Source organism: Rhinolophus ferrumequinum, assembly GCF_004115265.2.
Source record: "Rhinolophus ferrumequinum isolate MPI-CBG mRhiFer1 chromosome 5 unlocalized genomic scaffold, mRhiFer1_v1.p scaffold_110_arrow_ctg1, whole genome shotgun sequence".
Lineage (NCBI taxonomy): Eukaryota > Metazoa > Chordata > Mammalia > Chiroptera > Rhinolophidae > Rhinolophus > Rhinolophus ferrumequinum.
In genome coordinates, this window is record NW_022680355.1 from 4,129,751 (window position 1) to 4,157,062 (window position 27,312).

At 36.8% G+C, this 27,312-nt stretch overlaps 1 protein-coding gene across 8 annotated transcripts in view; it reads left to right on the forward strand.

Moving 5' to 3' along the window:
• The window catches only part of CACNB2 (calcium voltage-gated channel auxiliary subunit beta 2), a 324,544-nt gene that overhangs the window by 159,131 nt on the left and 138,101 nt on the right, over positions 1-27,312 (forward strand). Inside the window, exon 1 of one of the 8 annotated variants that reach the window (XM_033100598.1) lies at positions 8,058-8,337. The exons of the other annotated variants lie outside the window; for them this stretch is intronic. Coding sequence (XP_032956489.1) covers positions 8,287-8,337 — 51 coding nt within the window. The 5' untranslated portion in view covers positions 8,058-8,286. Of the gene's footprint in view, positions 1-8,057; positions 8,338-27,312 lie in introns of those variants that run through there. 8 annotated transcript variants of the gene reach the window in all.

Genomic DNA, 27,312 nt, shown 5'->3' on the forward strand with positions numbered 1-27,312 from the left:
TAATATAATATAAGACATGGTATAATATAATATAATATAATATAATATAATATCGGGTCTTGCATAATATAACATATAAGACTGGGTCTTATATTAATTTTTGCTCCAAAAGATGCATTAGAGCTTATGGTCCAGCTAGGTCTTATTTTTGGGGAAACACGGTAAAAGAGTACCGACTTTCAGTTATAAAATGAGTAAGGTCTGAGGCTCTACTGTATAACATGGTCACAATAGCTGACAGCCCTGTATTGTATAATTGAGATTTGCTAAGAGAGTAGAATTTAAATTTTCTCAGCAAGAAAAGAATATAAATATGTGAGCTGATGGATGTGTTAATTAATTAGACAGGAGGAATCCTTTCACAATTTATACATGTATCAAATCACCATGATATACACTTTAAATATCTTACAATTTTATATCAGTTATGCCTTAATAAAGCCGAAAAAATTTTAAAGACTTAGGGGTTCTTTTTAAAGATAACACTAAGAAATCATAAAAGTCACATTCATTATTTAATCCTTAAAATGTTTGGCATACTTCATAAAGGTATATACTACATAACCAAACACAAATGCAGCAAGATATCAGATATACTCCTTTTAGGATTTACTATGTCAACATGCCTGAATTTAAGAATTAGGTGAAAATTCAGTTAACCAAGCAAGTACCGGTTATTTTGACCATTATTTTTTTTTTTTTACTTAAATTTATTGTGGATGTCCTAGAGATTATAATTGGTAGCTCTGATTGAGACGATTACATAAAGTCTTTTTCTTCCAACATGCTTAATAGAATAACAGTTTTAGAACTGTTAGTAGTAGGACCAAGTCATTAGCCTCCCTCTGCAATGACTAGTTGAACAATCTCTATTTACACTGGGAGGCTCAGGCACATCAAGTAACCGGCTAGTTAATGGCAGCAGAGCTAGGACTAACTTAGTCTCCTAACTCTAAGTCTAGTGCACCTTCCACTTTACTGAATGTGCTTCCAGGTTTTACTGGGTTCTGGGCCAGATCGTATTACTCTAAAAGCAGTAAGAAATCATGTCCATGGTGGTAAATATTAAAGCTGAAACTAGCATGGTGGACAAGCCATAAGTTCTACATTCTTTTTTATGGGAAGGCAAACATGATAAATAATACATAAGGTACTTTCAACTATTGCTACATGCTCTATGGAAAATCAAATAAGGTAATGTGATGAAGAGCAGTCCCACCTCAGTCCTAGAGGTCGGGGCTTCTTGGAGGAGATGAGTTTTGAAGTGAGACCTCAATGATGCCATGAGAGTGTCTGCAGGGAAGCAATCCAAGCAGATCGGATCAACGAGCCAGTGCAGAGGCTCTGACACAGGAATGCACTTGGCACGATCTGGGGGCAAAGGGAAGGCCAGGGTGGCTGCAGTGTGGTGATGACGGGGCAGAGTGAGGGGTCATGAAGTCAGAGATGTGGCCAAGAGCCAGCTGTCACCAGAGCCTGCAAGCCACAGTTATTTTGGTTGCAGTGAGAAACTATGAAAAGATTTGAAGCAGCGGAGTGACAGAAGCGAATTTGTGCTTTAAGAAAGACCCCTTTGGCTGTTCTCTGGCGATTGGACAGCAGCCATGAGATGAGTTAGGGGCTGTTGCTAAAGATGTCATGAGGGAGGTGACAAAGGTTGGCTGCCAGAGTGGCAGGACTTGCTGATGCATTTTGGTCTAGATCCCAGGGGGATGGGGTGCTATTCACTACCGTGTGCAAGACTGGGGTGTGGAGGAGAGAATCAGGAGTTCCTTTGGAAGCATCCCACCTGTGAGCAGCTATTACATGCTAATTACATGCCAGAGCCTGGAACTTAGAGGACTAGACCATGTGGGACAACCTCACAGAAACTGAGAGTAGGGAAAAAGTATTCCCTCAGTACACGTGAAAAGTGAAAATTACAGGAGGAAAACCCCCAAGATAGCAGGTTACAGACGGGCTGGGAGAGGAGGATTGGAAAATGGAATGTGAGGTGGAAAGCATTTCCAAAACAGTGCAAAATTTGTATTTTATATAACCTTGCTAGTCCTCAACACTCACCTTATATTAAATAATTCGATGACATTTGTATTAAGGGGAAATATTAAACATTAAACATAACACATTGAATTACATAGATTCATTCAAATCTACCGGAAGTAATCAGCAGTTTTTCTTTTATAACTAACTCTGCAAAAGACATTGCATGATATAGAAAGAGAGTCTTGCTATGTTAAATGCAGGTTGCAAGTACCAAAAAATTACACACTGCGCCTTTCAGGGTCATATTTACCATGGAACAGATCCATGGGGGGATAAAGAGGTCAAAGGAACCCCCCAAACCCTCTCTCCTCCTGCTTTTCCTAGAATTGTTCCAAGCAGCAGCTTTGACGTAGATAAAAATCACTGTGATTTTTCATTAGCAACAACACTCAAGGCTGTTTTCGGGTGTCTTATCCAGTGATGGGGGACAGGGGACAGTGCAGGAGAGCGTCCCTTTCCTTCTTGCATTTGGTTGGTTGTGACGTTTGAAATGAAAACAGTGCCTCAGAAAGGAAGTTGTTTAGCCAGTGTAAGTGCCTAACTAATGATAAAGCATAGAATATATAAGTAAGGGCAGCTGGTTTATGGAGGAGAGAGGAGCGCAAAAGCTACCTGAGTTCTCTCCCCATTTTCACAGTGGGGAGAATTAAAAAGAGGGGGGACTTCATTTACTTGAGTGGTTCCGATCTATTAATAAATGAAGATTCTCCCCTTATCGGCAGCTAGATGAACTGAGGGTAGGGTTGGCAGCGGGCTGCTTAGGGGAATAAAATCTGAAAAAATGAGGCAGCAAATTCAGTAGTACAGCTATTTGGGTTAAATGGTAGAGCTTTGGGACAGAATTGCTTTCTTTGTTCTTTACCATATTCTTCTCCGTCAATAACCAGTAGTTCTGTTGGAATTGTCGTCACATGAAATTTCAAAACGATTAGTGACACACATTAGGTGGAAAGAAAACCCGATTGTGGATGTGACTATTTTTGATCTGTTTTAGGGTTTGTTGTTGTTGTTGTTTTCTACTGTGGTATTTGAAGTTGTTTTCTATTTTTATTTCTTGAGAAAACCATGTCTTTGGCTGTTATTTACCAAAAAACACCTGTAAGACTTCAAGTGTACACACACGCTCGAGTTTTGTTTTACTGTAATGATTCATCGTCTGGCTAATGCGCGCCGTAATCACCCATATTGGACACGTATCATGGTCTTTTGTAATCAGAGACGACACTATTGATGGCATAAGGTCTCAACTGGGGTGTGATCACGGGAATTTTTTCACAATCCTTGCAGGGCAGATAAACAGTCTGGACTTTGAAGTCTGGAGTGGCCGCTTGAAATATGTGACCTCCAAAATTCTGCATTTTTTCCTTCTTTTTTTGGTCTCCTGGCAACATAACATATTTGTACTGTGGCTACCACCTCGTCATCCAGAAAGGTCTGCTGCTGTTTTAAAGTTTAAAACAACAAATGGGAAAGCCGCCTCCGATGGAGGATTCAGTATTGCTGAAGTGTTCTCTCTGCCTTCTGTTTATGGAGGCAGATAATACAATTCCGAATACAAACAGAATGATACAAACCCTTCTCTTGGCAGATTAGTGAGCATGCATCTTTAGTTATAAAAATAGCACTCCAGGAATTCTCTAGTTATAATGTCATTTTCATTACGCCGTTTTCACGGTCTAGCAAAGGCAATTTGGGGGTCGAGTGATGGTGCAGTAGAAGTGAACGGGGAAACAAGCAAAGGCAAAATATTCTTGGTATGAATGCCAGTAGGGTACCACAGAAACCTCAGGTCCTTCCATTTGAAATTTGATGCCGAGCTGCCCCACTGGTCTCTGCGGGCTCTTCCTACAGAGAATCACAGAATAACCAGACACTTGTCTGAGCTCCTAGGGGCTGCTCTGAGATCTTCCAAATTTACAGTGGTCTAGTTCTCCTGTCCCCTACCCCTTTGCTTCTCCAGTCCCCTCCCCTACTTTCAGATGATCTGAAGGAAATCTAGATATGATTTGAATTTCACATTGTGTCATCTTAGGTTATCATTTAACTCATAGACACAGACAACAGTTTAGTGGTAACCAGAGGGTAAGGGGGAGGGATGGTAGAAGACGGTAAAGGGGGTCAAATATAGGGTGATGGAAGGAGACCTGACTCTGGGTGGTGCACACACGATGTGATATATTGATGATGTATTATAGAATTGTACACTTGAAACCTATGTAACTTTACTAATCAATGTCACTCCAATAAATTTAATAAATATTTTTAAAAAGTACTTCACATCGATAGCCTTGACATAAAGGCCACCGCTGGATGACTCTTTGTGGTGGGGGGCTGTCCTGTACAATGTAGGGTGCTGAGCTGCATCTGTGATCTCTACATACTACATGCCAGTAAATCACCCGCCCCGTGCCGTGTGGCAATCATAAATGTCTCTAGATATTGCTAAATGTCCCCTGGGGCTAAAATCACTCCCAGTTGAAAACCACTTAGTTATAGTATGGAAAACTAACATTTATTTGGCATCTCTGATGTGTCAGATGGCTACATGTTCTGTGTATTCCTGACAATTATCCTTGGAAGTCTTATTCCCTTTTTATAGATTAGGAACCTGAGGGACGACAAGAATAAGTGTTGCTGTTTTCTGTTTTGTTTTTGGTTCTTTCTTTATTTTGGAATATTCAACAATGAACATGCATTCTAAACAGAGAAGTTATCTTGTACCTAGGAAAAACAGAAAATATGTTATTTTTAATATGTTTATTCTATAATATGGCTGTGTATTTTAGACATTCCCTAAGTTATAAACATCTAACTTGAAAAGCCAAAAAAAAAAAAAAATCACTATTAGATATTGATGTACCCTTCCCTTTTCTATTCTTTTAACACTAGAAAGTAACCACATTTTCTTGGATTTGTCATTTCTTTTGGTTTCTGGCATGATAAACTATCTCATATCTCAAATTCATCATTTCCTTTCTGGCATTATTCCCACAAATGTACCTCAATTATTCCCTTTTCTGTTCTTACTCTCAATAGTCCCTTCGTCATTGATGCCTGCACTTCTTCCTTAATTTCTCTTTTTCAGTTTTTTTCTTTATGTTCTTCCCAGAGACCTCAAGAAGATATCATTCAATCCCACATGAAAGCGAGAAAAAAATGTATGAAAAGAATGATATGCCTGTAATAAGAAAATACTGTTTTTAGTGTTTGAGACTTTATAAGAGTTTGGAAAGGCTTTGAAATTCCTATGTGTTCCATTCAGAATTTCCATCCTTATCCTTTTCTTCAAACCTCAGTTGTTTTTTTCTTGACTGAAATCAACATTAGTTAACATTTTTCCATTGTAAATATATTTTAGTGCCATTATAAATTAATGTGGACTAGATATGGAAAGCTAGTGATCATATATGTCAATGTCAGAAAAGAAACTATGTTTCGAATTAAAAACTGGTGTCCACGTACAATTTTTCAAAAATTTCAGAACATTTCTTTCAAATAAATATAGAATAAATATGTGCTAAAGATTTTTAAAAATTCATTGAGGGGAACCAGCAGTATGGTAATGCCAGTTTTAAAGATTATGGGACAGACATAAGTATTTATAGTCATTGAAAGAAAGAATACTGGGCTAGGATTGTTAAATTAGATCCAAAACTGGTTATCACATAAAACAATAATTTTGGGGGTGACTTTTTATATAAGACAGAAATTATTAGCATTTCTGTCAGATGAATTCATTCCTACTGGTCAAATTCATTTGCATTTCTGTCAGTTTTCTACAAGTTCCTCTTTCCCTTCACAGAGATACGAAATACCCTAACCCATAGTAAAGAGTGAGTTAAACAAAGATTTCTAATTTCCCTAGAAAACTAGATAATCCTTGGTTACCTGTTAGATACTTACAAAAACTTTTTTTGAGGTTGAAAGGTAATATAAACCTATTGTAGAAAAGTTCAAAAAACAATTAAAAAAAAAAGAGAAAAAGCAAAACCCTTAAACCACTACACAGAGGCGGCCACTATAAATAAGATTCATATGTTTCCTTAAAGTTTTTAAAAAAATATTTTTAACAGTGGCGTCATTGTGGGGGAAAAAATTAGCAGGCTGCATTTTTCTTTTTTACTGACTGCCATATATCTTATCTATTTTATTATATAATGAAAGTGTCCCATAAACATTTTAATGCCTGTGTAACGAATAGTCATTTTTTGTATCATGATTCTTTTCACTACTTTTCCTAATTCTAAAATTGTTTATTTATTATGAACAATTCACTTAGTTATTATGAATTTTTTCAGAATACAGAAAGCATAGATAGTAATATAATGACCAGTGGTGTAGGTATGACCCAGTTTAAGAAATAAGATATCACTCAGAGTTGTTGCCCCCCCATTAACCCTTTTCAATCATACTCCTATCCAGATGGAAACATTATCCTGCATTTGGTACTCGTTTTCATATTTATCTTTATACTTGTACCACCTACATAAAGTATATAGTATTTTTGCATATTTTCAAACTTTATACGAATTGTGTCACAGATTCTTAAGGTTCTGCAATTTTTTTGTACCTATACAATGTAGAGAATTATCCATGGACATAGTTCACTTGTAAACCATGCACTTTCGTTGCTGAAAAGTGTCTCCAACTTTGTTTATCCACTTCCCTGTCAATAGGCATTGAGGTTGTTTCCAGTTGTTTTACTATACCGCCCCAGTGTTGCTAGGGACATTCTGTACCTATGCCTCCTGTGTACTCACTGGAGGGTTTTCCTGAGTTACATATTGAGGAATGGGAGGCCCAGCAAAGGGTACGCTCATCTCTAACTTCACCATGCCCTACTAACTCTCTAATGCGGTCGTACCAATTTATACTCCCACCAACAATGCATGAAAGTCTAGTTGCTCTACATCAGGAGTCAGCAAACTGTTTTCTGTGAAGGACCAAACAGGAAATAATTAAGCCTTGGAGACCTACGGTCTCTATCACAACTACTCAACTCTGCTGTTCTAGCAAAAAAGTAGCCATAGATGACTCATAAATGAAGGAGCATGACTGTGTCCTAGTAAACATTTACTTAAGGGCACTGACATTTGACATTCATGTTATAATCTTCATGTGTCATCAAATACAGTTCTTCTTTTGATTCTCCCCCGCCACCCCCAACCATTTAAAAATGTAAAACACATTCTTAGCTTGCAGGTTGTGCAAAACAGATGGCTGGCTAGGTTTGGCCTGTGGGTCAGACTTTGCCAACCTCTGCTTGACAGCCTCACTGAGATCTGCTATTTTCAGATATCTTAAACGTTTCCACTCTACTGGGTGTGAAATGGTAAATTGTAATTTTGATTTCTATTTCCGATTGGTACTGCATTAGTCAAGCATTTCATCATGATTATTGGCTACTAGGATTTTCTCTTTGGTGATTTACCTATTCATGTTTGTTTATTTTTCCTTATCCTTTTAGATCATGGGTCTTTTATTTATTGACTTAATAGGAGTTATTTCTGTTTTGTGGCTAATAATCCTTTGTTATATGCTTTGAAATGTTCCCAGAATATTGTGGTTATCATTTCACTTTTTAAAGGTGTCTTGATGAAAAGAAGTTTTTCACTAAAATGAAACTTATTTAAATGGTACTCATTTGACCATATGAAAAAATGTTATATTTTTCATACACATTGTGAAAGGTGACCACAAGAGAAAGATTATCACTTTCTTGTAGGTAAAAAAGGAAATATTTCTTCTTTGGGTGGGAATAGAAGAATGCTCTCACTTTTATTCCAGACTTGTTTTCAGTCCAGTGGTTTCCTTGAATGCTAGCTAGCAGTTTGTCAGTTGTGTGACCTGTCGTTCTGCAGTGAAGAAGGTATCTTTAAGCACTGGCCGTGCATCTGATATAAATAAAACATTACTCTGCTTGCACAAGTGTGTGTGCAGGCTTCCCTCTTCCAAGTCTGCTGACGTCATTCAGAGTAGAAAAAGACCCTCCCACTTGGCGTTTGTTGATTGTTTTTGATGGGCTCCTCTGCCCGCCCACGTGGTTCTGGGATAGAGAGAGCTTTTGTAATCAGGAGAACTTTAGAAAGTCACACTGGCTACGACTACACAGCCCAAGCCATCCAGGGAAAGAAAAGCAGTTGCTATGCTGGTCAGCAAAGCAAGACTTGGCTGCCTTGAGCTTTTTTACTGAGTTCTTCCTCCTGTGAAGGTTGCTCCCTCTGGGCCCACGTGGACCTGGGCATGCTTGAAAGCCGCCTCATGTCTCCTCGAACTAAGAGCCTCATTCCTGCGGTAAGCATACGGGCAAGGAGGCAGGCCAGCCCCACGGTGTGGTTTAAGGAAAACAGGAATGGACCGAATTGTTAATGAACTCAGCTAAAATCACATCAGTTGCTTCACTTTCTGAAAGTTTTACTTATCTTGCCAGAACTGTTGTCATTCACAATGTTATTAGGTAAATGTCTAGGTGGTTTAAGCAAGGAAAACTGTATCTCTGATTTTAAACTGTATCTTACGGTGATCAATTTAGTATCTGGAGAGAGAGAGGGAGATAGCAGAGAGAGAGTAGAAAATGAAAATGCTTTTTCCAGCTGTAGGCAGTCACTTGTTGCTTTGTGGGTCAAGCTGACAGCCTAACCACTGAGCTTGTTTCTGAGACCTTTTTCTATGTAAATTAGGGTGATTTGACTTCCTGTGTTACTGTGAATTAAGATTTGATTTATCACATTAAAATTTTTTTTGAGTTTAATGAAATACAGAAATGGAAATCTAATGTTTAAAATACTTATGCACAGAGCTTTCCAGCACACTAAATAATTGGATGTTTGGGTGTTTGGATTTGGTTTAGAACTTTTAAAGAAAAGATCATACTATTGGTGCCGTTCTTTGGAAGGCTTTGGAAAAAAATAATAATTCTAGGACCCAAATGTAAACCGTAGCCTATAAAAATCATAAGGTTAGAAATACCTGTGCTAATAGGACATAGAAATATTTTTAAATCAATAAAGTACAGCTCACTTGAAAAGACTTTCCAAGTTAACTCTTTTGTTTCCAGTTGTTCCAACCTACACTAAATTTATTTTAAGAGAAAAAAAAAATTGCTAAGAAATATCTGTATGTGGTAATCCTTTGCTCTGTGTTGTATCATATAGCACAATCAGTAAACTTCTATTGCATTTCATTTTAAATTTTCTAAAAATAGCATTTTTCCTTTCTTGTGTTGGCCCCAATTAAATTTTGTATACCACAGTTGTATTTCTTTAGCCTCTGACCAGGCTGGCGATGTATACACTAATGAACAAGGATTTCTGGGTATTCAACTTTTCACACAAATTGCTGGGCTTTTCAAATGCCACTCACCTTTAATTCAGAAATTGGTTTATACTTGTTTATTTGGAAGGACATCTGGAATCATCACTTCCCATAAATTTGCCTGCTATCTAAGAACATTATCAGACACGCAATAGCTGCTGGAAATTGTTTCTGCAGAAGAATTCCATTATGAAGTAGGCAAATGCATCATCCAAAACCCAAATTGCCAAGTATCCAAATTGCCAAATACACATTCCACTGGTCATTTTGAATATTTTCAGACATGAAATTGGGCACAAAAATGTCACTGTTGTGTAATTAGAATGTCAGTCTATCTTATTCCAAAATAATTACTTTAATAATTTATCCTCCAGTTACTTTCAGTTCTGTTTTGAAGTATAGAAATCTACACAGGGATGTTTATCCTTCTAAGCTACCTTCTCTATCTCAATCCTAGATTTCTATTTCCTGTGGCCTAGTCACTTCTCATTTTCACTAATACTTAATGTTTGATTAGGGCTGATAAGTACATGGATTTTTGTTTTAATGGTTAAGGTTTAAAATAAGTCTTTATAGAGACTTTATTCTATTCCCATTTAACATTTTCATCTAGTATTCTCAAAGTTCCCAATAATGACAGAAACTTTTCTTTCAATTTGGGCAATAATATAAATGGAGAGAATTTTTAAAAAATATGTATATATGTATATGGATGTATGTCTATGTATTATGAAATAACTTTTTAGAATGCTCAATAAACTATTAATGTGTGATCTTCATTTTTCTTTTAGTCCAGCACAATTTCAATTTTTATGTTAGTTATACTTTTTAAAGTCACTACAAACCCCAAATGCATGAAAGCACATTTAGAAATCATACATTTTATTCTCATCTTGCATTAAAATGAAATTAGTAAATCAATGCAATTTTTTTTATAGATAATTACTTTTCCAGTGTCAAAGGCAAAAAAAAAAACCCAAAAAGCAAAATGACTAGTGTCAAATACACTTTTTACGATTTCTGGTATTGTGACATTATAAGTTTCTAGAACATGGACTTTATGACTGCACTTGTGTGCCAATATCCTTAGACCAAGATGGCAACTCCCTCTAGCTCCTTTCCTCCAAACAAATATGATCTTTCCAATTTATGCAGGTTTTTCTATTTATTTATTGTATTACCTATAATTTCAGGTGGTTTTTTTTCTGACTATGATTAAAAGCAGAAAAAACTGAAAAAATTATGGATCCAGTTAGACTTGACTTTGAATACTACACCAACACCTTAACTACCGTGTGCTTTGGCAAGTTTTACCTGCTCTGAGGCTCGATTTCATCATCTGTAAAATTAGGAATAATAATATCTATGTTTCACGGTATTTGTGAGAATATTTCTCACAGTGAATATAGACTGATTAGCACAGTACATACAGTGGAATCACATGCTTACATTTTCTGCAATGACCAATAATGAAAGAACTTAGCTCTGAGATCCCAAACTGTAATATCCAGGAGAGGCAGCAAAGGAAAAGTTCTGAGTTGTTTTTTATTTACATATTGGATGAAAGTTTAAAGTGAATAACTCCATGAAATGGGACTCATAATTGGGTATCCGTGGGCCAGTAAGAGAGGGCTGGAAGGGAAGGCCAAACATAAACCCTCTGAATGCAATACCCATCTATGTATATATGAATATCTTCTAGCTTCAGCAGATTCTCAAAGTGGCCCTCGATTCCCAAATGGCAAAGCACCAGAACTCCTGAATGGGGATAACCCTGAGAGCACAAAAAAGATTATGGAGGTTAAATAAAGAAGTCTAGTAATTTTTGAATTATTATTCTTCTTTTCTGTTTATCTTTACATTGCCAAAGAAGTTGAGAAAAAAAAAGAGAGAAAAGAAAGTTAACATGTGGCTGTATATTCCCATATATCATAAAAGAAACAATGGTCTAAAGCTACAGCTTTCCACATCATTTTTTAAAGTGTGATTTCTATTAAATGACAGAGTACTGTTAGAAAGGCCTGGCAGCTAATATACGTATATGGGGATGCCTTCAAGGATGAAACCAGAGATGCTGGCTTTATCAGCTGGAGATGCCACAGTGTTCGATGTTACCTTGCCCCATAAAACAGTTTGTGGGGAAAAGATTTGTGCAATCCCATTAGAGATTTAAATTTTATTTTTATTGTTAAAATTGAAAAACAACAACTTGAAAGAGAGCTTTCCCTATCAAACTAATTAAAAGTTATTAGTATTAAATGCAGAAGAAATATTAAAGGAAATATGTAGGAACACAACACAATTTCACCACTTTTGGTGAAATATTTTTGTTCTGGCAAATGGCATTCCAGTCTTTTTCCAAAAGAATACATATTTTTATAGTTGTAACTGTGGCATACAGAATATTCTGGATTCTGCCTTTTTCCTTCAACTATATTTTGAAATCAAACTTTTTAATCATAGAAGGATATAGCATTGTGTGGATTTACCATAGTTTGTTCAAATAAAATCATCATTTATTGTTGGACTTTTAGGTAATTCCATAATTTTGTTTTTACAGATAAAGACATCTGTCATAACAATTTTGTGCATATGGTTTTGGGCTCTGTTAAATAACTTCTTTGAGATACATTCTCAGATGTGGAATTATTTGCACAGTGACGGGGTTTGAATGTTCTTCTGTCTCTGGCTATAGCTTTTCATATCTCTTTGCAAAGTGATTATACCAGTTGACAGTGTCAACATAATATTACTAACATGCTAATTTCATCACAATGCACCCCACATTAGCTATTAATAATTCCTTTAAAATGTAAGTAATTATACAACATTGCTTTAATTTCTGTTTAGAGTACTAGCAAAGGTGAACATTTATCTGAATATTTGTATATTTTTGTATCTCTGTGCATATTTTTGTATCTAATAAATTATTTTATTAGATTTCCTGTGTTTAGATTCCAATGTTACTTATATTTGTTAGACACTAAAAGTAGCTCTTTACAGAATCAACTATTAGACAGTCTACCCCTATCTACTCCCAGTTATCAAAATATTTTTTCATAAAAATTGATCTTATACTGGGGGTGCCAAAAAAATGTATACAAGTGGACACTTTGGTCAACGTTGCCCAAGCAATAGTTCGCCATAATCAGAAGTTTCTGGATGCTGATGGTAACCACTTTGAGCACCTCTTATAATTGCAGAAGTGAAACGTGACTTGTATTCATCTTCCATTATCAGTATATATTGAATATTACAATTTTAATAGTTCTTTCCTTTCTTAAAATGTATATACATTTATTTTGGCACCCTCGTATTTATATTGCTACACCCTGCTGATATCACTAAAGGGGACTTTAGTGTGAGGCAATAGAGTTATCAGTTTGATTAGAAATCGACACTAGACCAATCAGAAGATTAAGCCTTAATTTTGGAAAGTAGAACAAAAAGCTTTCAACATTATTCAGATATCTAACTAATTTTCTGCAGAGAAGTAATAACTGTGATAAAATAAGAAACAGACCATATCTGAATCAAGCTGTAGTTAACATGAGAAGTGCATTGTGCGTCACCTTTACGTGCATAGATTTTGCACTGTCAAGAACAGCATAAATCACATGTGTATTGATTCAATTAATCGTCACATGTGTATTGATTCAGGGCTGTTGGAGCCCAGAAGAGACTAGGTTCCTGTGGGGCTCCCCCTTCCAGCCAGGGGGCCCATCTCCCCCACTCTTCCTCTAGGGTTGGAGAACTGAAATTTTTTATACTCTTTATTGGTAGGGGGTCTTCTGTCATTTTTGAACTTGATGTACTATTATATCATTTGTTAACCTTACAAACAGTACTAACTGCCTTTAAATCCTGGTCTAGTTGTATATTTTTGCTAACTGTCAATGGCATTTTAGGCATCAGAGAAGAGAAAAATCTGACATTTTAGATCATATCTAAGATCCTTGTATATACTACCAAGACATAAAATAGATATGTCACAGTCCAGAAGGTTCTACACCCTCTGATACAAGTGCCCCTTTACAAAGTCTAGTTTGTATCATCCTGGATTCCTAATCTTAGTCACAGAAAAAATGGTTTTGGTTTGAGAATGGGACAGGATGGACAGAGCTCACTGCACTGAAAGAAGAACAAGATTTTATTATTGATTGTAGCTTTAGTTTCTTTGTTTGGGAGCAGTTGATCAATATCTCTAGGCTTGTTTTATTACCTATAAAATGAAAGTAATAATTCTTATCTCTCCGTTGCTCTATACGGGAGGTTCTAAAGGCCCATAGGGGGTAATAGAAAATACTGAAAGCATCTCAAAACAGCCATTTTAGATTTGTCTTTTTTGAAGCCTAGTAATTGCTTGAAGAATTTACCTTCAGTATTAAAATGTTTTGCATTTTAAACCTCATATCTTATTTCCTTCTTCTTCTTCTTCTTCTTCTCCTCTCTCTCTCTCACTCTCGCTCTTGCTCTCGCTCTCGCTCTCGCTCTCTCTCTCTTTTCCTTTTGGGCCTCTCCTATCTTGGCTCCAACACAGGAGGTATTTTTACAGCATGAAACCTGATAAGCCTGAGAGCCTTCCTGTTGGATCCAAGTTTATGAGCAATTTTTGTGAGTTAGTTTAATAAGGTTTAATGTTCAATAAAAACACATGCATAGATCTTTCCAAGGCTAAGTTCCACATCACCAGGTTTTGCATATCATCTACAGCTCAGATTCCAAGGCTTTTACATGCAAAAAGTACAATTATACTACTGACTTTCATATTTTACCTCTATAGTCACCTTTCCCGATGCTTTTTATTTCCTAATGTAGATTCGAGTTGCTGTTGAGAATTCGTTCATTTCAGACTGAGGGTCTCCTTTCAGTGTTTAGTGATGAATTTTTGGTTTTGTTTATTAGGAAGTGGCTTAGCTTTTGCTTCATTTATAAAGGTTAGTTTTGCTGGATATAGAAATTACGTTGATGGTTTTAATGACAGATAAACTGTTCATCTTACTCAGGATCGTTGTTTCTCTTTCTTCATTCAAGATGCTTTGTGTTGCTTTTCAACAGTTTGATTTTGATGTTTCTAGGTGTTGATCTCTTTGAGTTTGTCCCACTTAGATTTCACTGGATTTCTTGGATGTGTAGGTTAATGTTTCCCTACAAATTTGGTAAGTTTTGTGCTATTATTTCTTCAAATATTCTTTTTCCCTCTCTATCTTCCATTGTGTATATGTTAGTATGCTTGATGGTATCCCACAGGTTTTGAGGTTCTATTCATTTTTCATGGGGCTTTCATAGTAGCTTGTGAATAATTAATGCAAATTTGATGTCTGAGTGTTTTTTAAAAGAAGCTTGTATATGCATCTACATAGAGAAGTATGAAAAAGAAAGTACCTCATGGTATTGCCAAAAATATTTATTACCTAGACATGGTATGTTTTGAGTACTCCCCAGGAGAAGTTAAATCTGATCTCTGCTTTTGAAGAAATCACCATTTATTCAGATAACATTACCAGATAAGAATATGTGTGCAACAGTGCAAATACTGAGGAATAAAGAACCATGAATCTATACTCAAAGGCAGCATAAATATTTAGAGAATCCTCAGAGTAAAAGATTGGTTGAAAGTTCAGAAGTTGTGGAATTGAGTTCAACTTAACAACAATTAAAAAATAGGTTTGTCAACTGTCTTTTTAATGTGATTTAGTTAAATTCTGTATGTTTTGCACTGTAGCTAGAGTTAGAGATCCAAGATAACTACATGGCTGAATTTGAGCTCAATAAAAGTTTATATTTTAAGCACATCTCCAAACTGTCCCTTCTTCTTTCTATTTCTATACATGAAGAATAGGAATTCATAGGCCATTGAAGGAGGTGTGAATAGAATTCAGGGTTCCCAGAAGAGCCATCACTTGATTACTTCTGTGTAACTTTTGAGAGATGTGAGGATGTAGCTGGAACAGCTAATTGGTGGAGATGTTGAAAGTTGTTTGTTCAAAGAGACCCAAAAAGAACAGTTGTCACTGAACTTTAGGTTAGTGAAGCTGCTTAAGCTAATAAGAAATAGTTTGTGTGATACTGCATCAGCCCCTATTGCTGATACAGTATCTGTTTTGGGTTGACAAAATGTGTATTTGTTGAATTTCTATAGCTGAGTGGGAGTGCCTGCCTTCTCTGGGACTATTTTTCAATCTAGCAGCATAAACCTAGCACCCATGATGCCATTAAAATTGAAGGCATTATGTTTACTGAAATCAGCCAGTCACAAAAGGGCAAACACTTTATGAATCCATTTATATGAGGGACCTGGAAGAGGCAAGTCCATAGAGACAGAAAGGAGAATGGGGGTTACCAGGGTCCGGGGAAGAGAAAAGAAATGGGGAGTTAGTGTTTAATGGGTACAGAGTTCCAGTTTGGGATGGTGAAAAATTTCTGGAGATGGACGGTAGTGATGGTTGCACAACGGTGCAAATGTACTTAGAGCCACTGAACTGTAAATTTTAAACAGCTAAAATGGCAAATTTTATGTTATCTGTATTTTACCACAATTTTTAAAATGCAGTTAAAAACAGTCTTTAGTGGGCATGTACTTGTATGCTACATGGGGCCGGATGCTTTATATATATGATCTGATGTACTCTTCACAGCAACCCAGTGAAGTAGGCAAATTACTATGTCGGTTTTACAGATGAAGAATCTGAGGACAGCCACGGATGTCACTAGTCTAGGGCCACACAGGTGCCAGTGGCATAAGCAGGGTTTTCGCAGGCCGTTGAGCAGCCTTTGGTGCACACACACACAGACCTGCTGTGCACATCTTCCTTCCTTTTTCCTTTGTCTCTGATAATTGTGCTCTTTCTGCTATTGCAGCCTTGCTTTAGGAATAGGGACTTGGCTTCATGGGGCTCCTTCTTGACCTTTGAGCCCTGAGTGCCCTGCAGCAGAAGGTGAGGCCACCCACCAACCCTCCAGTAGCCAACAGGCCTTGGCAGCCTTTCCAGAAGTAAAACCATAGGCCAGCTGCGTACTCACCTCTTAGCAGAGTTCATGAAAATCACCCAACAGGCTTGCTTGTGAAGATAATCTCAAAATTCACTCATGCTTTAAAAATCATCTTAACCCTCTCTAAACAAGCCACTTTTATTAACATATTGTTTCATCTTCTAGAATGATCCATTAGAAATTTTAAAAATGAGCTGTTTTTTCTTTATCGTTATGTCATAGCTACTTTTCAGAAAAACAAGAGCCCATACTCATTCCCACAAGAGAATGTATATAAAAGCCAAGTAAAGGTATTTTCATAAAGACTACATGTATACCATTCTTTTTCTTCCTTTTATTTGTTTTGCTGAACTCTATGTTTATAATCTGATTTCATATGAGATATTTTTCATTTGTTTTTGGTTTTATTTTGTTTTGATATGTTTGTTTTACATTTACAGGCTTTGGACTAATTATATACTATATCTCATCATCCTGTTGGGTTACAGATTAGAAGACAATTCTGTAATAAAATTAATCTCATATAACAAGAAAGAAGGTGCTTGGGGGAATGGGACTAGGTCAGAGATCTTAGCTGGTTCTGCTACCTACTCGCTGTGGCCTCTTTACATTCCTCTATCTATATTTTTTAATTAGCCAAATGATGAGCTTGAAGACTACTTGCTACTTCCAAAAATTTCAGTGTCTTTCAAAATCTTGTTGGGATCACATGCTAGTCCATTGTTCCTATATTCTACCTTTTTCATTCTACCATGGAAAACCAGATGGTGTCTACCAGCTGAGAGAAATCATTTCCAACTCAGCATATTTGCATAATTTTCTCTTTGCCCTTAGTCTGGAACAAAGGAAACTAAATAATAGGTCAATATCATGAATTAAATTAAGTTGTTAATTACGGAATTAGGAAACTTTTTAACATAACTTAAGATTCCACGGTCCTATCTTTCAAGTTTGTAGAGTCCTTTGTAAAATTCAAAACTGTTTCCTGATCAGTTTGTCAGTTCAACAAGTCAAAATGCTGACAGTTTTTACAAACCTAAGGAAAATAATTGTGGCATTTAAAATACAAATATAGACTTGCAGAATTTCAAATCGTCTACCCTTGTGCTGCTCTCTCAAGTCCAGTTTAGTTTCTCCTAATAAGGATGTTGAACCTGCTTGCACGACTCTGACAGATGACATTTTTACAGATCTGTTCTTTCTGTGTGTTCACTGCAATGCCTGAGCTGAACAGGCTAGACAGACTGGTGTTATTCACCGAAGGAACATTTTAGCACCTGAGTCAGTGCCATTATTCTTCACTGTTACCCTTAGGAAAGACGCTGCCTGTTTTTGGTATTTGTGTTTTCTTTCAGATTGCAAGAGTTGAGGTGACTTTTACACATCATGGCTCCTTACAGGCCTCCTCTGTTAAGCAGGAAAAATCATGACATCTGGTCCTGTTAATTCTTATGACACCGGGAGAACATAATTGCTTTATCACAAGGGGCTCTGAAGATAGCACATGTCACCACCGTATGAATGCTCTTAGGTTATGGAATTTAGTCAGTGACTAACGTTATCATGGCAGTAGAACAGAGAACAGTAGGATTGATAAATTGTGAAAGAGAAGAGTAGCCAGTAATAATCAGTGAATGATAAGCAAGTGCGTGGCTTAAAAGCATTCCAGGAGTGCTATTTATAAGAACTCTTATTTACTGGGTTTTGGTCCCCGTTTGTTGCTTTGGAAGAGTTTCTCTTAATTAGATTTGTCATTTTTCAAGTCTATGCTTCATTGTTATATGAACGATGGAATACGTGTGTTCAGTTACAGAACTGTGTTTCAATACTGAAAGGAACCATTTCTTCGTAGCATTTCATAGTTTTTAAGGGAGAATGTTTTACATATAATATTTAGCACAGTTTGAAATTGTCAGCTGGTATATTTGATTTACTCATCCTTTGAGCAGATGAAGGAATATATACATTTGTATCAATAAATCTGTAAAAGGAATATGGAAGCATATGTTGAATCTTTCAAACATACTATATCATCTCTAGTAAAGTTGTAAATTATAGTAATATTTTAATAAGACTATTTTTCTTATTCATGAAATGTTATGTTTGACAGCAGAAAATGTGATGTTTAGTAAAAAGATAATGAAAGATAAAAATCTTATCTTTTTTTTTTAGAAAAATGAGATTCCTAAACAATAACATGGCCTAAATTTTTATTCTAGATGATCTTATATTTTAAAAATTGAGCTAGACTTAAAAATTTTATGATCCTGTATGAAACCTACATTTTTACACACTTGGAAAAATCTTAGTTAAGGACATGCCTCTTCCCAACTGTTTTTAGCTCAGTTACTTTGATATAAACTAAGAAATGTGTACACATTTTTTTTCTTTACAGCTGGCTGGTCTGTGTTGATTCAGGGTAAAGTACAAATCAAAGTAAAATGAACCACACAGACATCTAAAACTCATTGAAGGGAAGACAGAAAGCAAATGCTTGGTAAGAGAGACTGTAATGTTCCAGGGGGTATGAACTACTGACATTTCTTATTCATTGGGATCTAAATTGCGATTACGAATTTAGATTTCCAGCTTAGTTCTTTAAAACTTTTCCTTATACTGCTCTATGGCAGTTAAAGGCTTTACATTAATCATATTTATCCTAGAATGTCTGTTCAGTCTATTAACTCTGACAACAGATATTATCTATTTCTTTGCCTAAAGAAATAGGTATTATGAAGTAGTATGAGCCAAGTTTTATTTCTAGGATAAACGACAAATCTTTCTAGGCATTGGTCAGACTCTAAGTATTCTGGTTAATATTTTGAAAACCCTTGATATTTATTAATAACAGAAAGTGGAGGGTAGCTTGATGAGTACTTGATTATTATTAATATCAAAATGGAACTCGTGTTTCTTTAAAAAACTGGGTAAGGCTTTAACTAGATGACATTAGACATATCACCCAGTATCTTGGCGAGTCCATTTCAATTGAAGTGATTTTTACAATTGAAGTAATAATAATATGAGCCCTATCAACCTCAAGGATCAAATATAATATACATGAAAATCCTGAAAATGGGAAAGCAATATATGATACTAAGGGATTAATAATTGGATGAACAGTGGTAAGCACTGGCACATACTTTTCCTCCGGTTTGGCCCTTAAACTGCTTGCCTGGAGATCTGACCTCTCTTGGGAATAGGCTCCTTGGTCACGTGCCATTAAAACTTCCATCGCGGCTGGTCTCAACCCTCAATCCACCCTCCACACCTTCTACCTCCTCCATCCCCGTGCTCTGCCCTTGAAAAGGCCCAGAGGCTATCAGAAGAAACCTAGGGAGAGAAAAATGGAGTCCTATACCAAGATGGTGGGAGTGCAGCTTGAAAAGGAATTGAGTGGTATGACACGGTGGTCAGCCTTGTTGGGTGTCGCTGAGGCCACAGAGGATAAAGGCTGAAAAGAAAGCCAGTGTCATTGTGTTTATTTGTATTTTGCTGTTTCTGTTTTGCTTATTTGCTTGTTTTGTAATTAGGGCCATAGGAAGGTAGACACCCTCTCTAGAAGTGTCTCGAAACACACTGGGGCCAGAGGCCCAAGAGCAGGGAACTAAGGTAGACCAGAAAGTAGATCAGACTTAGTTTATTTTATGTGTATTCAGGGATGCCTCCTTTATGATCCTGAAATGGAATTTATAGTTAATGTGAACAACTGACGCAAAATTTGTAAAACTTCAAAAAGTAATTAATTTTATTCTTAAATAGCATGTATTTCAATTTGTGGTTGTGCAGGCATGACTGCCCTGGAAGACATGAAGTAGTCACATGCCTGCCCTAGACTTGTATGCAGCAGCATGGAGGGGGCAGCTGTAAATGCAGATGGGCAGTGGTGTGTGGCAAAGGTGTGTGACTACTGGGGACAACTGTTAACGATCCCTGAGAAGTCCCAAGCAAAGTACCATCTGCCATTGATTTACGCAGCACTTTCATTTCTAGAAAATTCAGTCTATTTGGCAAGTACACAAAAATGCTTTGTGCTGGTGTGCAAACTAGAGTGAGATTCTAGGTTTGGATCACTTTAGGAACAGATTTTTGAACAGGGCAGTCAGAGGGTAGGAGGGGTGCACACCCATTGTATTATTACCTGGGACCATTGTGCACATTGCAGGACATTATGTCCTTGTCCACTGCCCACAAAGGACCTGCACTGTCCCTCAGTTATTCAGACAGCCAGCAATGCTGTAGCAAACTTCTGGAACCCCCCTTTTGGGACAACCAGTCTCGACTATAAGGTTCACTGAGTTCAGCAGCCATGTTCGCCTTATCTTCCGTAGCAGCCTTCACATCTGGCAAATCATCTCTATCAGAGCACTGTGGGACAAATACTTAAAAAAATGAATGAAAGAATGAATGAATGAAGGGGATTGCATGGACTCGGAAACATATTTATCCATTCAATTAATAAATGTTTACTGAGCAGTTACTATCTGCCAAGTGCTGTTGTAGAACCCAGGAATACAGCAGTTGATGAGCCAAATTTCCCGCTCTATCGAATAAGCTTGGTCTCGCTCCATATATGGAATGACTTTGTGACTGCATATAGCACCTACCTTTCCTATATAAGATGACTGTAATTTTGGTGCATTAAGTTTTTGGTTTTTTTTAATTAATTCAGAAAACTTGCCACATATAGTTAAGTCAATTGATTATGATGGAACAAGCTGGATAAGGAATAACAAGCAGTGAAAGGAAGTCAGGTCGGTGACACAGAGGTGTGAATGGTGCTAAGAAACAAACAATAGAAGAAAATGAGAGCCTGAAAATAACAGTTATAGATTCCTTATGTCTGCCTACAGGATATCAGAGACTAAAACATTTAAATCCACATTATTTTGTTGCTGTTCTCATATACATGGCAATAATAGCAATGCTTGAAGCCCCTTTTCTTTGCCCTGTGCAATACCTTTTATATAGTAGGTGTATTGGATGCAATGGAAGTGCCTCCTTGAAATCAGGATAAATCATAAACCTGAGGGTTAGGCGCCCATTTGAGCATTTTGCAGTTAGTAGAAGTATCTTCATATTTACATATATCTGCTTTGGAATCACCCCTATCCTCAGTTGAAGCAGTCAGTCCTTCAGGTGACAATCAATCGAAGCCAAGATGGGCTGAGGGAGGTTAGCAATTGCAGAAGTTGCCTGTTAGAAGTTACATGCTCTTGTTTACAATTCTGGAAACTTCAGAGGGAGATATTAAGTCAGCCTTACTGTATGCCCTAATGGAACTGAAAAAATGGTCACCATTGAAAAGAAACATTGTTGGGATCTTAATTACTATGAAAATACTGGCTGCCATTTCCTTTTTCTTGCTTCTAAATGATTTAGGGACAACCTTAAACTAAAATTGCCCGTGCCCTCTGAAAAACCTACCCATCCCCCCACCGGAAAAGTAGATGTAGTTTCAAATGATGTTGAGAATTTACATGTTCTTATTAAACTGGCATGTTGATTGGCTTCACGTCTTAAATTTTAAATATTCTTCTCTGAATTTTTCTGATGTTTAAGTTTGACTGTTATGCTTCTTACTTTTGTGAGTGGTACTGGAGAGGCATGAGGCATGGATTGTAAATCCGAGTCGCCAGCACAGACTACAAACAAGTACAGGACCATGACCTTATACTGGGGCTAACAGCAGTGCAGGTCCTATGTCATGCAGAATATGCATGCAGGAAAGGATTTATTGCATGAATAAATTGATAATAAATCAACATGGTAAGAACAGGGAAATGAAAATGGAAACGTCTTTGACCCAACCTCAGTTATTCACCCAACCTCAAAATAGGTGGTATAGAGGAGGAAACTGAGGCTCAAAGGGTTGTTTTTGTTTTTTTAACTAACGTTGACTGTGTGTTTATAATAATTCATCCCTCCTGAGAGTCATGGGAAATAGGCCTATATTTCCATTTCATAGATAAAGTGAGGTGCAGAATTTTCAGTGATGGCATTGACACAGAGCTAGGATGTTGTGACGACAGAGCATGACTCAAGGATGTGGGCTCCAGAGTTTGCCCCCTAGACTACTAGGCTACACTGGATCTTGGAGGTCAGGTTGGGGACATGGGTGACAAGTAGTAGATCAAGATTGTTTCACTTCAAAATCCATGCCCTTTCCACCATCCTTTGCTGCAAACCCGGTGAATTCCCTACTAATTGTGGGAGGAAGGAAACGTGAATGTCTTCCCAATGATCAAGTCCAAGCTTGTCTGAATCGACGCCCTGCCATCCCCCAACCCCTGTCTCCTCCACAATCACACATTGCTGTCTCCCTCATCTTGTCTTCTCACACATCTCGGAGCCCCCACACTGGCCTTTCTGCTTCCTAGGCCATTCTTCCTAGAAACAGCAGAGTAGATTTCCTGACTATTTTGACATCTCAACTCCCTGATTTAAAATCTTGGGTGGCTCCTTGTTATTGATAGGATTGATTTCAAACTTATTAGCCTGGCATTCCTGGCTTTCCCCAGGATGGATGGCTCCGGCTTGCCTTTTTGGACAGAACACCTATGGTTCCTATACAAACTGTGATTGTTTGATTGACTGGTTGACGGATTATTACCCAGAAGGTCGACTCACCTGAGAATGTCTTGTACTCAATGATCCAGCTTTTATCCTAGGCCTGGTTCACATCCTGTCCTTCTTGGGATCTTCTTTATTCCCCCCCTGGAAGCCCATCCTCTGAACCTGGGTGCTGTTTACTGTTTCTCTTGCTAGTTGTTTACTGACATGTTTCTATCTTACTTTTTTTTTTATTAATTTCAGGTGTACAAAACAACATACTAGACATTTGCACTCCTCACAAAGTGATAACCTCCCTCCCCCAAGTTACTACCTCTCTGACATTGTATATAACTGTTACAATACCATTGACTATCTTCCTTATGCTATACTCCACCTCTCATGACTATATATATATATATATATATATATATGTGTGTGTGTGTGTATATATGTAATTTTTTTCCTTGTAGTTGACATACAATATTATTCTACTTCAGCTTCAGTTGTACAGCACAGTGGTCAGGCATCTACGCAGTCTATGACGTGATCCCCCTGATAAATCCAATGCTCATCTGGCACCTTACATGATCTTTACAACATCGTTGACTATATTCCCCATTCTGTATTTCATATCCCCACGCCTATTTTCTTTCTACTAATTTGTTCCTTCTGATCTGTCTTACATTTTCGAAGAGTGTGTGTTCTCTGAAGGCAAGGTATGAGCCTAAAGAGTTCTATTTCTATCCATCCCTATTCTAGTAAGCACTCATCAGATAGTTTTTGATAGCACCCTTCTTTAAAAAGAAAGATTTGACTAGACAGCATGATATGATTGAGAAAATCAAGTATTTGAGCTAAACAGTCTGAATTCACTTCCTTGCCTTATATACTCCTAGTACTATGTGACTTTGGCCTTGGTACCTAAAATCTCTAAATATCAATTCCCTTTTTGTCAAATAGTTAAGGATAATTATAATAATATGAATCAAATAGGTTTGCCTTCAGTACAGATACATAATTTGGGGAAGTACATTCTACATCATAAACTACTTATAAAATTGTTAATATTAGCAGTATTTTTGTCAATTCTGTTTAAATAACGTGCCTTTAATGCAGCTTATTCTTCTGGTCTTCTCTTTCTTTCACCATTGTCAGCATCATCTTTCCTCTCCTGCCTGTCTTACGTATTGTTACCTATGACTGCGTCTTCCTCCCATGTGTATCTACCTGCTGTCCTCTCCTTTCTTTATATTGCTTTCTTCCTCTTTCCCAATTTTCTTCTTTCTGTCAAAACCCTATTTCCCATACAGCATTTCTTTCTTCTTTTTTTTTAGCTTTCTTTCTTATTAGTATGTATAATAGGTTTTAAAAATAAAAGGAGATTAAATAATTCTCATAAGATCCAGATGTCTACACAATGTCTCTTGTGTTTTTTTGTCTGTTTGTTTTTTTGTTGTTTTTGTTGTTGTTGTTGTTTTTTATGGTAGCGTTTTGGGCAAGTGCTGTTTTATTCGTGTGCACAAAATTTTGGGATGTTAGAGGTCAAAGGAGAGAGAAATTCATTTAATCCAACCCATTTGGTTTAAGGAGGAAAGGGAGTGTTCAGAGAGTTAAGTGACTTGCATGGGGTCTCAAAGTTAATGACTGATGAAGTTAATAGTTAAGACAATTTCTAGAGTTCAGACCACTCTTCTTTCTTTTCCTGTTTGCTATCCATTGTATTGGCTTCCCATCCTAGACTTTAGTTAAGACGTTATCTAGGGGTTGCTTTGTTCCCAGTAGGTAATCTAGCTGATTGGCATTGGGTAAGTTATTTAACTTCCCTGGTCTTAAGATTCTCATCAGAATATGAGTGGACCAGCTATTCTTCAAAACATCTTTATAATTCTCAATCTTCCTTCACCCATATTTAACAACTCTTTGATGGCCAATTATTTGCAAATATGAGGTGAGTTGGGTTCTTTCATGTGGTTTGCCTTCGTAATTTTTTTTCAAGTGCTACCCAAGGTTGAGCTTCTTTTGCCACATTACTGTATGTCAATCTATACAACCAATTAAGCTTGTCAGTATTTGGTTGAATTATTTCTAATTAAAACATCATGGCTTCCTTGGCAGAAATCCTGTCCTTGTACTATAAGAATGTTTGGCAAGGTTTTTGTTATCATTTTTGAAAAGGCTGTAGGAAAATGAAATATTTTGTTGAAAGTTTTCTTTGGATCATGTCGAGACAGAGCAATGTGATGTTCTTATTATACTTTACCTGAAAGTTGACAAGACAGCCACATTATTTTTCCTTGAAGAACCAGCATAGTCCATTCATGGATTTCTTTGTATACTTTCCCCACAAATTATTCACAATTTGAACCAAATGCAGATTAAGTAAAGAAATGTATACAGGTATCTTCATTGGCATAAGAGTATGTTAGATAATTTGGATTGTGGATGATACAAAATCCAGTACATTTTTAAGTCCCTTAATTTTATGCAAACTAACGCTCAAATTGCCTTTACATTTCTAGAAAATTTTCTACTTATTTAAATGGGAAATTAATCATGCTCAGTCCATTTATTTCCCTATCTACCATCTGACCGTAATGTTTGCTAGTCTTCCATTAAACACTAGGAGCCTTCCCATGTCTAGGTCTGGGTCATGTGATTAAACCACTTAACAGAAATGTAAATGCATGTCCTCTGGCCCAGGACTTTTTGGAATCTATTTTGCTTTTAGTAATCAATTAATATATTACATCAAAAACTGATTTTGTTTGGTTGTGGAACTTTCACTCAGTTTGCCAGACGATCATTTCCTGAAGTGCTTGCAAATAGTCATTTTTGTCTTTTGGTATCTGAGAACCTATTTTAAGAGCATTGCCAAGCGTGGGAACCTACGTAATAGCAATGTATTTCAGCTGCGGAAGCAGTATCGCTATGATAATGCACTTTAACTTCCTGTAAAAGAACTTTTTATGGTCATGCTGAGAAGCTAGTTCGAGGTGTCTATTGAACATGTATCATGATGGCAGTGAGCGTTCTGAAGTGGTATGAAACTCTTTTTAAGCTCATTGACATCTAGCATTTTTCATGTTTTTAAAAATCATTTAAAAGTTTGTTTTCAAACTTTCTTTTCAAGTACTTGGTGTCACTCAAGAAATATAAAACAAATGGCTTGTTACTGAGGGGTTAGTACCAATGTTGAAAGACTTCCAAACAAAATTTGGAATTAATAAACATGTTTTGTAATTTTATTATTTGTTGTTATTTGAAATTGTTTTTGTACGTGAACTTGGATTGGATGTAGTTATCAATATCATACAATGTCTTTTTAAAAGGTATTTTTAAAAGGCCTTGTAAGTGTAGCTATCGGTAATTTAGATTCTTTAAAAAAAATATTGATTTCCTGGTGAAATTATATTTGTTAAACTTTATCGAAAGTAATTGAATTGAGAATTTTTTTTTTTTTCAAGTCAAGTTGTTCTCCTTTCAGTCTTAATTGTGGAGGGCACAGCTCAGCTCCAGGTCCAGTTGCCGTTGCTAGTTGCAGAGGGCACAGCCCACCATCCCTTGCAGGAGTTGAACCGACAACCTTGTGGTTGAGAGGACGCGCTCCAACCAACTGAGCCATCTGGGAGCTCAGCGGTAGCTCAGCTCAAGGTGCCGGCAGCTCAGCTCAAGGTGCCGTGTTCAATCTTAGTTGCAGGGGTCAGAGCCCACCATCCCTTGCAGGACTCGAGGAATTGAACTGGCAACCTTGTGATTGAGAGCCCACTGGCCCAAGTAGGAAACAAACCGGCAGCCTTTGGAGTTAGGAGCATGGAGCTCTAACCGCCTGAGCCACCGGGCCGGCCCGAGAATTTTTATGTTATAAAACTTTCTTGAGATCATTTGTAAATAGTAAATTGTTAGTGAACTCTCACTCTAAGAAATACTTTTCTTAAACATTAAAAAACGTTTTTGAATTAAGAGTACATGTATATATATAATTATATTACTTACATTGCTCTCAACCCATAAAATGTGTAGTAATTCACATTAATCCATACATAGTGCAAACAGTAATTGTTTTTATATGCAAATAAAAGATGAAGCTAAACTTTGAGTTATAGATACATTTTTGAAATTGTAAAAAAGGTCTTTTAAGCCACATATTTCTTTGAACTACTGTATCATTAGATTCAAATTCAATAATTACATTTCTGATACCTTAATGTCTTGACAAATTGAGGTGATAATTTGGTCTGATGTTACCGGTAGAAAGGTTTATAAGCTCTATGTTAGGTTAATAATACCACAGTTTAACTGTTAAGAAATAACCCTGCATTAAAGAAGGAATTTTGGTTTTCTGATCATACTCCACTAAAAACTAAATTCCCTTTTTAAGTGTGTATAGAGGCATAATAGAATGAGATG